At 47.3% G+C, this 12515-nt stretch overlaps 1 protein-coding gene across 6 annotated transcripts in view; it reads right to left on the bottom strand.

The window, feature by feature from the left end:
* PATJ (PATJ crumbs cell polarity complex component) overlaps positions 1-12515 on the bottom strand; it is a 143617-nt gene that overhangs the window by 55504 nt on the left and 75598 nt on the right. For all 6 annotated transcript variants that reach the window (XM_035333857.1, XM_035333861.1, XM_035333860.1 and 3 more), the window contains one exon: positions 1731-1927. In XM_035333857.1, coding sequence (XP_035189748.1) covers positions 1731-1927 — 197 coding nt within the window. The remainder of the gene's footprint in view (positions 1-1730; positions 1928-12515) is intronic.

The following is a 12515-nucleotide window of genomic DNA, read 5'->3' as shown; positions in this document are numbered from 1 at the left end:
ACCCGCTCCTTTGTAACACAGGATGTTTTGACACGGGATACATGCTCACTGGGGACCGGAATGAGATCACCACATCCTTTCCGAAGTGCTCACACTTCTGCCCGCCAGTGACACACCTTTCATTTGACTGCAAAGGTAAACACGGGAGGTCGTTACTGAAAGCCCTTTGAACTTGGTTTATTTGAAATACTGCATTTTTGAGATAGCAAACATCAAATTTCTTCCACCAAAGGAAAAAAACCATTTTATCTCCGACTTGACAGGGAGAGGAATCAGGGCAACGCAGCATTTTTGAAACTGCTGCTCCTAACATAGTGCATGCACGTAAATCCCAAGCCTTGAGATACACGTGATTAATCACAGGTGGTACATCCTTCACGTACAGCGATGCTTAACGTTAGATCAAACAATCCCCACAAGGAATTACTCATGAGATACAAGAAAACCTCTGTGAATCCCTCTTTGTTGGGAAGCAAACCAATACAAAAGGTTCTTTCAAGTTTCTCTCTAACTACCTGGCCTATAACATACAGAAAACCAGACACAAGTCCTTTCAACCGGTACACGCCGATACTCAACAATTTAATTCTTTTTCTACCATTAGAATCTGGTGCCAGGGGAAGGAAAGAAATTTGGAAGGGAAAAGTCATTTACCTACACGACTTCAGCAAGGTACAGACCTTCATGCCGTTTATCACACTTAAGAAGAAAATAATAAGCTTCAGATGGTGCTGTTATTCTAGCAAAACAAACCTTTCTCGTAGCACGTGTATTGAAAACCTGTAATTATAGAACTGTTAGACAATGACAAATGCTTAGAAAATTCTGAGTACTCCCAAGGTATCCCCAGGCAGTCAAATTGCTTTTTCTCAAGTCAAGAAACATGAGAAAATAGTTGGTTCTCTGAAGCCACGGCGAGTTGCTGAAAGATCAAAAATCACCACCCACGGAGAGCAGTAGGTCGCTGTATACCTGCTCCTCTGTGAAAGCTTCTTTCTAAAGGAAAGATCCCCAGGGACGGCTGATTTTTTTAAACTGCTGAAGCAATCATGACATGGGGAACCGCTGCAGGTACTGCAGGAAAGTGGCATTTTGCAGCAGCCAAAAATCAGATGAAGTGCAGGAAACGTGTGTTTGCTATCCGAAGGTGAAGCAAGGGGAAAGCAGAAAAAGAGAAGACAAAATACTCTGCTTGCTGATGAGCTCTTTTCCCTTGTCGGTGAACTTGTGCCAGACACGACTAAAGAAAATAAGTATTTTAAGTTACAGTGAATCAAAACAGATTACAGCATGAGCTTTTATTTTCAGGATGGGGGATATCCCTGTCATCTGGAAAAACACATATGGCAACTTTGAGGGGGTTTAGCTTTATTTCTTTTTTAATGTAAGGTGTGAATTTCCCTGCAAAACCGCATACGGGCTACAAGGACAGATTTACTATTCCCTTCCTGCCTTTCAACAGTCCCTCCCTGAGCATAGCTTGTGAACATGCTGAGAGCACAGACCTCACTGACAAGACATTACTTTTCACAGGCCGATGATTTTGGTTTCACTGAAAACACGCTTACCTGCCAAAGGGCAAGTTCTCAGTTGGCATAAATCAGTGCAGTTCCTTGCCTCCGTCACCCAATTCCACTTGAGGGCTTTATTTAAGGTTCAGATGATCGCCTCCCATATGCCTCTCCCTCTCTCCATATGATCCTTGTTTAGCAGTTAGGGAAGACACTTACCTCCAGAAGCTCATCGCCAATATGCATCCTCCCATCTCGTCCCGCAGGTCCGTCTGGATTGATCCCAACCACAAAGATGCTCATACGAGATCGGTCCTTGTTGCCAGCAAGGCTCAGTCCAAGCCCATTTTTGTCTTTCTCAAGCTCAATAATGTGCAACTCTCCCGGTAGATCTGCATATCTTTGCCTGATTTTTTCTGCAACGATCAAGAAACATCAAATAAGTGGTGATACAAGATAACAAACATGCAGATGCTCACGGACACACACGAACGTGCTACAGATAGATGATACAAAGTCATCTATACTTTATTAATAGAGGTCTTTCCAGCAGAGAATCTGAGATGACGTGTGTTGTACCCAACCCATGCGTTCCCTCCACTCGCTTTCCGAACAGCTAACACCCAAGGACAGATAGGACACTGCTCTTGGTGATGCATCTTTACCCTGGGCATCTCTGGAGCGCTGCACGCCACCCGCCTGCCCCTGTAGCACGAGCAGAACAAAATGCATCAGCTGCAAGTTCTGCTCACATGAGACCGGCGTTATTTTAATTGCTTATGAAAGAGACTGGTTCTAACACAGAAATGTTTTGAAAAGAGGGTAAACAAGGGAATTCTAGAGGTACCCCAATCTTACCTTACAAAAACTACCGATTTCGGGAAGCCCTCATAACGTCGGAGCTGGTTAACTACCCGCTGTAGGAAACTGAGAAGCTTGTGTTACAAACCTACTGCGCGTTCACATCTCGAGATGAAATCCTTTCTTTTGCTTCTTTCTGGTGCTCCAGGAGCACAGTTATGATGCTCTGCTTAGCCTTACGTGCTACTGTGCAGATGATTACTCAAAGCAGATGTCAGTGACAACGCAGGCGAATGATTACGGCTTTAAACGCAGCTTCGCTTGACGTTAGGGCCGTTACTCGTCTTTTTGTCTACATTTCAAGCATTTCTGTGACAGAATGCAATATACTCACGAAGTTATCTGGAGCACATTGCACATCAGTGGAACAGAGCACGCTGACAGTTTAATCTCACTGTCTTTTCACCACCGGCATACGGACATCTGTAACTTTGGCTTGCAGGGGTCACATGCAGCAAGGGTGGTTTTTTTCTCTCTGTTTGTCCTCTGGTTTTTACAGCCAGCCCTGTACCACCAGCCGCATCCACCATTACAGCTGGGCCACGCGTTAAAAAAAGCAGCTCGCGGTGTTTTGCTGTGCCTGGGTATCACCTTCAGTGCAGAGCCCAAGGTGAAAGGAACTGCTGCATTATGCATTAAGAAGAGCGAGAGGAGATATTATATGCTCTGCCATAGCCCTGAGTCAGCAGCAGCTAGATCAATATTAGCTATTACCATTCCACCACGGGAAGTGTATTTCGATAGCACGATTTAAACCACCGTAGTGTGTTTCCATGACAACAAAGAAGAGGGGAAAGGAGCTGGGGAAGGTGAGAAGGAAAGCACCAAAAAGTGAATCAAAAGGGCTGCAAGGGCTGGACGAAGCAGAGGCGTGCGTCGGGCTGCCCACGCGCAGGCTGCCAGGGTGACCACGCCAGCCCTGGCCCTTTTCCAAGGTCCTTCTCCGAGGTCCTTCTCCTCCAGCCCCCTCCTCAGGCCTGGCAGCTCCTCACAATTTGGCAGGGACACCCAAGCAGCCTTCATCTCCATCCCCAGAGGCACCCAAGGGCGAAACCCGCACTCAGGGCAGCAGCCAGCTCTCCCCTCGCTGTATTTCCAGGCTCATGTTTTCCTGCCTTGCCCCAAACCCCTGGTGGGCTGGAGCCTGAGCCTAAAAGCCTGGCAGGGTTGTATTAAGGGTTAGATGCTTTCCCCGGAGAGCTGAGCTTGTAAAGCCCTGCAGAGGTCTGCACAAACTCAGGATATCATGACAAATTAGAAACCTTGCTCGTTACTATCAATTACATGCCAAAAGTTCACCTAAGTGCATTAAATGGCAACCCGCGTAGCTGCGCAGCTCTGTAATATATTTCCTAACTAACGGGGTCAAAAAGTAATTAGCGGTGTGATTTGCTACTTGGATTTGGAAAGCGTAATTTTTCTGCTTGGTATGCGGGATGCCTCCTGCCAAAAAGCAGCAAGTGAGGAAGGTCCTGAAAGCGTTGCTCCTGGAGGTACAGCAGGCACGAGCAGCACCGCAGCTGCGCGCGTTTCATACGGCACCGAGGTTTAATGTTCTTTTTTTTCCCATGAAATGAAGTCCAGGCTTGAAGACCACCAGGACCACCGTTTTCTGCCTAGCATGACCTGACAGCAAACCGAACCTGTTAGAGCGCATCAGAAAAAGGAGAACACGCACGCTTCAGCGCCGTGCAGATGAGGCAGCACATCTTTAGGGACTGCTTCAAGAGACGCTTCTCGTTTGTCGGTAAAACTCCCTGAAATTGCCCCACACGATCCGGGAGCAGCGTGGTGTTAGCTGTTCACAAGTACACGTGTGTTCCTCTTCCACCTTGGGCTGCATCTAAGACGAAGTGTTAGCCCTCCAAAAATTGCCAGGTGGGGCCGGGGTGCAACCCAGCCTTGCTTTATTTATTTATTTTTTTAAGGGATGCCCCACTGTGTGTTTTTGTTTGGAAAATCCATACTTAGAGGGAAACCTGCACAAAGCCCTTCATTAAACCAGCACATTAATTTACAAAGCAATTACTTGGAACAGCCGAGGTGAGGAATGGGGACAGGGTGGGAGCGTGGGGATGCTGCGAGCGCGCCTGTTCCAGCGGGGCAGGAGGGCACCGCCAGCGCGTGTGGCAGCAGGAGCCGCGGACATGTTCACGCACTGAGGGACAAGAGGAGACCGCCCTACCCTTAAAACCAGGGCTCCCCTAGCCGGCACGCTGTCTCCTCCAGGAGCAGCAGAAGGTTGTGGCTGGCACAAGCGCCACCTCCCACAGCCACACGCTTCCAAGGGCTGTCCTCGGCCGCCCGCCTGGCGGTGTGAGCGGCAGGGCGCTATTCCCACTGCTGTCGGTGCCTCCCTCCTCCGACCTGCGCGCGGCTTTCCTCTGGGCATCCCGCTGGCTTCCTGTAACGGCGTCATCCTGTCCTCGGTTTGCCTCTTAATCAGAATCTCGTAAGGTTATTTTAAACAAGTATTTACTGCTTCAACAAACGCGGATCCAAGGCGGCTCCTTTTTAATGCCTTTTTCAGCTGCTCCCCCTGCCCCCAGCTGGTCTCACTTTCCAGCTCCCTGTTAGCATCGGGGAGCCAGTTAGCATCTGCTTTTGCAAGGAATTCCATTATCTGCCTTCATTACCAGATCCTTTACACGAGGCAATTGTAATTTGGTTGTTACTGCTGTGCCCATGGGACGCGGCGCTTTTTGTGCTGGCGCTATGCGGAGCAGCTTCCCCGCTCGGTGACAACGCGCCGCTCACAACCTCAGCAAACACAGCTCGTCGGCGGCATTTCATTAGCCAGGGCCGTAGCCAGTTGCTTTCAAAAATCCTATCTGGATGCAACCGAAAGCAGAGGCCTGCACTCCAGCCGTCGCCCCTGCAGTAACGGCTCCCGGGTCCATCAGCAGACCATGACATTTCAGAAGAGGAACCCTGGAAATGGAGGGCACCTGCTCGCAAACTGGTACTGCTACGCTGCTGCGTGTGTGTCCCTGCCTCGGCCGCCACCCCTATGACATTAAACAGAGATAAAGGAAATAAACGGGGGAGATGTGGCCAGGACATTGGGCTTGCAGGATGTGGTATTGCTGCAAACACACCGTTTGTCTGCACTGGAAACTCAGACCACTTCCCAGGAAGGCGAGAGGCTCTTTGCATTGCAACGCCCCACAGAACACTGGCCAAAGGCCTTTCCCACAGCTGCTGAAACCGCCCTGCAAGGAAGAGGGACTTCTCTTTGAACGCTGTCTCTGCAGGATGCGAATCAGAGTCGGTCCAGGAAAGTAAGAAGAGGGCAGAACAAGCCCTGGGCTCAGCCACCTGACTGGTGTTGGGATCAAATGCCCAATATTAAAACTGCCGACGCAAAACAAAGAGAGAAGGGGGAGAGGGAAAACACATACAGAAATAAACAACGGCCAAATTTGTGCATAAAGGGTGATAGAGAGGATTTTTCATCCCTGTTGTGCAGCCTCAGACAACTTTTAGCAACATCTGCTGGCTTCCGGAGACTCGACAGCGGTCCCATTTGTCAGCCCGTGGCCGTTGTAATGGCGTTCGCTCCCGTTTCCAGCGCACGGCACGCAGCACGGGTGCAGCCTTCGCCTTCTCCGAGACTCCTCTGCTCCGCCAGCAGTGCTGCAGCACCACCAGCGCCGCTTCGCCTTCAGCAGATAGCTATCAGGATGCAGCCAGCATCCCCCACACGGAGCCACCCTTGCATATCAAACAACTAATTCCCTTCCTGATTTCACTCTAAACATTATTTTTTTTTTTAAAAAAAGTGGGAAGTCCCTTGAAAGCCGGCCCTCGAGCTGCGAGGGCAGCGTGTCTAATTTCCTGATTACAATTTACAAGAACCTAAATAAGCATATTTAAGGGACCGTAATTGAACAAGCGGGGTTTAGAATTCTCCCACTCCTAATAATATAATAAGCTCATTGTTTTAATCTTCCCGCTAGCTCTCTGTTCAGCTCCACGGAGGCAAGCAGTTCTCCAAACCTTATCTCGGAAGCGATGCACTTGTCTGTTTTCATAAGCTTTAAACCGATAGAGGGAAGGTGATTTCTGTAATGCTTAAATGCCGTCACAGAATTTGCATTCTTCTCTCAGTGACCAGCACACGAGAGAAAAATAGGGCACTTATATTCAACGTTGGCAAACCTAAATGGAAGGGCCAGCCACTTGCTTGGCGTCCCCCTCCCTGGGGTGGTGAGAGGAGAGGGTGGCGACTGCTGGAGCTCGTACCTTTGGAAGTGCTCTTATCTCCAGCCAGGCGGGCAGGGAGCACCCCTTGGGTGGGATGGGGCAGCTGGGGGGTTCCCTTCACATCCCAAAGCTCAGCAGCTCCAGCAATCTCCCACTGACAGCCACAGCAGCCCTTCGGTAACACTTTGCTTCAGGTATACTGTTTAGAAGTCATCTACCAAAAACGAAGCGATGGCTTCAGGAGAAGAATAAAGCTCAGCATTTCTGTTCCTCGGCAAACACTTCCATTTCATGCCCACAGCCCAAGTCTGTTTTTAATTCCTTACATGTGGCAGACTTCCACGGCTGTACCTCTCCCCTTCCACCCCAAAACAACCAGGAGCCAACGGCACAGCATCACTCTTAAATGTACAGGGGAGGGAAGCGTGCACCAGGCCAGCTAAGCCTTCTTGAAACGAGCAGCTAGCGTGGGCTCTCATAGTCACAAATGCCTCGCTCAAGCACAAGCAGAAAACAAGTTACACTCTCCCAGAACAGTATCCTTACCCTCACCTGAAAGCTCTTCTTTTGCGTGTGAAGGGACTCGGGCAGTCAGTTGGTACCTCTGATCGCTCCCATCTCACCGCTGCCTTCAGCTCAGGTTCCCATTCGGGTTTGCTCCTCTCGTGCCAGGCAAATGCTTGCACTGCTTTGCAGCTCGAAAAGGAAAGTTCCTGTCTCCTCCAATGCTTTCCTGAAATCCTACTTGTCCCTCACATCACCCTTGCTATGAGAGAAGGTAAAAGTTTCTCCGGGTAATCTCTGACTAATCCAGGAACAAGGGTACAATGAGAATCTCCCTAATCCACTTCAAATACCATTTTGTTTTGTTCCCAGGAGCAGGTGGCATTTAGAAACAGTTCCCTAATCATTATTTTTTTCTTCCTACAACCAAGGAACCATCACACCCTAGAGAACAGGACATCTGAAGTGGCATTTAGCCCTGGCTGAAAAAACAGGTCAGCTGCAGCCCGTAACACCACGGACCTGCACCTCTGATGCTTGCACCACCTGATTTTGAACAGACAGACTTCTGCCATCTACTTTCCCCCCATTTCAGTCACAAAGCTTCCTTCTAGAAGCCGCTTTACACAGCATTTAAGTTCTCTGAGCAGGGAGGAAGGGATATTGCATCTTTTTCTGCGGTTTTAATTAGATGAGCAGGACATGACGAGTCTATTCGTACTGATGTGAGATCCTCAACCCTTAAAAGAAGATTCAGCGAAAGCATGCTGAACGCAGCATCCTGATGCTAATAACTGCTGATTATAAGGGAATCTCCTCTCCCCTGCACACAATACTTCCACTCATTTGCCTTTCAAATTATGCATTAACCCTCATCAAAGCGCTCGGGTTTACTCAGAAGTGACCTCCTCTGGGTGCTGTGATCCAGCAATCAGTCGCTCCTGCAGAGCGCTGACTGCTGAGCTCCAGCTGATGATGCCACCACCTTACAGGCTGTGGTGGAAGAGACTGGAAAAAGCTGCCCGCGTGTTTCTTGCCTACTCCTCGTGCCTGAGAAATGTTTCATCTGGCTAGGAGAGGCGCAGAACGAGTAGCTGCTTGAGCTTCGTCCTGCCACCGGTTGATTACATGCAGTCAAACAGCAACAAAGACATTTTCCCTTTGATAAAATCCTCTATGAGCATGCAAAGAGTTATGCACAGAAATATATCACATCGCAGCTGATGCTCAGGCCCACAAAAGGCGTAGACATTTTCATCTAATTACAGCATTAACCATGGTACAGCCTCAAAAGACAGCCGACAGAGACCCCATTTTTAGGCTGTTGAAGAGGTAACTGAAGAAATCACCCAGAAAAATACTCTGCTGCATAATACTGCACTGTATTTTGTTGTGTCATCAGTCATCTAAGGCCAAAATACCACAGCTGCCAGCTGAGCCAGTGGTGATGGCACCGAGCAGCCCGGAGATACGGCTTGGTTGTTGGAGCCGGCGGGCTTGCACGCTGCACCTCCCGAGAGGAGAGCTGAGGCTTACCTAACACCGTTCTCTGGGAAGCCAGGACACGTTACCAGCGTCAGAACACTCAGAAATCCTGATTTCCATCTGCTAAGTCTCACGGAAATTTGAAATACCTCCACACACACGTGGCTTATTCTTCTGGCCTCTGCACTGTGGCTGTTGCACCCGCTTGTCGGTGACCTGGAAGGAGGCACGACGTGCACAGACCATGAGATTCGCAGTGACAGAAGATGTTTCAATGACCCATTTTACAATGGAGTTTTGGAAAAAAACACAACTTGGACAGAATTCTCTTTTCTAGGCAACCTTTTAGAGGAGCAGGCTTTCTGTTTGGCTCCTGCTCATGTTGCTCGGCTCCCATTGTGCTCCTGCTCACGTTGTGCGGTCCGTTCTCGACAGCCGTATCTGAAAGCTACTTGCTCGTTAGAAGGACGATCAAGTGTGTGTGAGTCTGAACAAGGAATATTGGGCTTATCTACACTGCTTTTCTGCTTGGTCTCCACATTAACAAATTAATATTGTGAAATTTAAATTCTTCCTCCCCTGACAGCAACAGAGTAACTTGATCTGACAGTGTTTCATCTTTAAATAATGATGTTCCCACAAAAAGACCAGCACAGTCATTATCTCAGATTCTTTCTGCACCAAGTCTCATTAAAGCGAACGGCATCAGAGTATGGCCAAAACCTGGAAGTTTGTTACCTAACGAAGGCTCCCATGGGCTGAGCCCCTACTTTCCCAGCCATAAGTAACTGGAAAAGGAAGCACAGTGAACACCTCTCAGAAACCAAGACGATGAGACATCTCTTGCACAAGGACTCACTCTGAATTTATGAACCTGCAGTGGGGTCCTGAACGTTCTCCATCCAGGGGTGGACAAATAGAGAGCCTGAACAGTGAGAAGACCCAGGGAAGACCATCAGCTGTTTTAGATGTGATGTAATTTTGTGATCTTAACGATAAGTTTTAATCCTGTTTAGTATTTTCTTCTTCTTAAACCTTTCAGCTATTTTGCTAAATAATGATTACTACCGGTTATATACCACTAAAAATGCATTTACCTGTGACAAGAGACAGTATTTACATCATCTGTGCCTTCTTTATGCCAACTATGGGGATAAAATACTACATGAGTACTTAAGGAAACAATTTAATATACATCTGTTGATGCTCAATATTTATCACGGACGTCAGATATTTTGAACAACACTTCTTGTACAGTACATATATATTTCCTAGTGATACACACTATTTGTATTTGGACAGGAATTAGAATGCAATTAAAATACAAGCAGCAGCTTTGTAATAAAAATATTAGATACAAATACGCCAATGTTGACTAATAAGATTTTATTTTTACTAAAATATATAGTCGTTTAAAATTGGAGCATTAAACGAATATATTGTTCCCCACAGCAGAGACCGAATTGCACCAAAGGTTCCACGGTGATAAAGGACATTTTTAAGTGGTCTAATTCCCACTTTGTCAAAGATTTCCTTTTGTCTGTCTTTGGGCCTTCACCAACACCTAGTTAACGAAAAGCGCCGCGCGGGGACCTCAGAGGAGGTTCTGCCATCACGCCGCGGCCACAAACACTTCCATCATTTTCAAACTGACAACTCTCAGCTTCACACTCTTGGTTTTTATTCACAGACTTGAAAAGAAAAATATCCTTTTCCAGCTTCTAACAATTTGTTCGAGTTCGATAAGCTGTTTTTATTCCCACTGAATTAGCTGAATAAGCTGTGGAGAGAATAGGTCTTTGTTTCAGGCAGCTGAAGAAAAAGTCAGGAGCTGGCTTCTCACAGTCAGCTCTGGGTCCAGATTTCTCCCAGTTCTCCGAGTGAATGCATACATTTCCCAAATATGTACTTCTGTCATTCAGGTTATGTTAATTGATTAGAGTATGCTCAGATTTTTATGGAAGTTGCTGTTAAAGACCTACAATGTACATTTAAGAGTAGAAAAGTTCAAATACAATTTGAATAAAAACCAGCTGAATATTAATACGATGCATATCCAGCTTTGGGAGGACTTCATGGGATACGGCGTGCTTGCAGACAGAGCAGACAAGCAGATCCAACCATCCCCACGACACGGCTTATTATTATTTGTCTCCTCAATTTCTGTGATTTAGGGAGCTATTAAGAAACAGCATTTTGCTAGGCTCACACATGGTCAGTCTTCCATCGAACTGAGTACAGCTGCTCAAACACTCCCAAACTATCCGACGACTTTTCGGACTCCCTGCTTTTGCAAAGGACACTGAAGCTACGGTCTCCCATTCCCCTTTGTTTCCGAGAGGTCTCTCAGCTACTTAAAGCCGACCCTGCGCTGCATTTTGGTGTGCTACACGTCTGTCCCATCACTGCACACTTCTGGGTACGCAGCCAGGAAGCAACGTGTTCGATAACCCGTAGAGGCACAGCCCGCCCCGCACCTCCCCACGTCATGCAGAGCTCCCACAGAGCCCAGAGATTTCAGAAGAGTAAACCTGGGTCGGTTCTAGGTCCTGGGTCTTTGAGCTATCAAACTGCACTTGAGTCACATTTTCAAGCTTTTTGCAACACCAAGGAATGCTCAGAGATTTTGTTTGTCTTTTCAGCATACTGTAGAGTTTCCCGATGTCGCGGCTTGCCTTTGATTGCCAAGGTAAAATGAAGAATTAAGGAGGAAAATGACTGCAACACCTGACCGTGCTGGAGACTCACGATTTATGTACCTTAGAACAAAACAAATGCACAGCCATAACTTCACTCTAAAACCTCTTCTGTAAACAAAATTACCCACTAGTAATTATTCTACTATATCTTTCCTGTCTTCAGCTACGATGCATATATCTTGCTCGTGGTGCATAATGCATTCATCACAGCACCCCACGGAAAACAGAGACACGAGCTGATGGCACAGCCCGCAGCCGGCAGCTCCTGGCTCCTTACGTAAAGCCTCAAGTCCAAGAGAGGCACGCAAAGACAGGGACCCACTTACCTACTTCTACATTTCTGAACGAGCTTTTTAATACCCAACTCAACTCTCCCGTGGTGAGTGATCTCACTCCACAGGATCCCCTTCCCGAGCCAGCCACGGAGCTACAAGGCTTGGCCAAACGCAGGCGTTGGTGCCTGGCCGCGCTCCCACATTGAACACAGCCCCACTCTCCCCTCCTGTTTCGGGAGGGCTGAGACAGCGCAGGTCACACTAACGCACCAGAAAACCAGTCCTGCTTAATGGTGGCACAGGTTTCTGCTGGGTGAGTGAGCTGAACAGGCTGAGGAAGGGAAAGGCCACGATCACCCCAACACCGTAAACAACTGGAGAAGGTGGGAGTGGGGACACGCGAACAGCGATCCCCCTTTTTGTCTGCAGTCATATCACCTCATGTGGTGGAGCTTCAGCCTGAGAAATTACAGAACTTTAAAGGAGGATGACAAGGTAAAGGTGAGGGGACCTGGACAGATGAATAGATAAACAATTCCTCACCACACACAAAAAAAACACAACTATTTAAAATCACTGTGAAATGATAGAAGTTGTATACTCTCCCCAGCAAACCATACATCTTAGTTAATCAGCTGTCTTGAGAGTCCATTCAAGCAGTTAATCGGGTTTAAGCTACACTTATGACATCATACAACTTAATAACTTGATTAAATAAGAGCATATTTTGTACCAGAAATTCTATTGTGACTTTTTAAAATCTCTCCAAAGGACAGAGTGTGGCAGACCTATTTTCTCTTCCTTAAGGAGTAAAATGAAGTGAAGGATTAGCAGACATCTCTGCCTATACCACATTTCACATAAGCAATGTTGAGCACAGTGTTCACTTCTCTGCAGAAAAATAAAATTGCATACAAATGAACAGAGTATTTTAACAATTTTTCTTTTCAGTATCAAAATATGCCATTAGGTAA

The sequence above is a fragment of the Oxyura jamaicensis genome, chromosome 8 (assembly GCF_011077185.1).
Source record: "Oxyura jamaicensis isolate SHBP4307 breed ruddy duck chromosome 8, BPBGC_Ojam_1.0, whole genome shotgun sequence".
In the NCBI taxonomy this organism is placed as follows: Eukaryota; Metazoa; Chordata; class Aves; order Anseriformes; family Anatidae; genus Oxyura; species Oxyura jamaicensis.
Note: the sequence above shows the minus strand (reverse complement) of the source record. Positions and strands in the feature narration are given on the sequence as shown.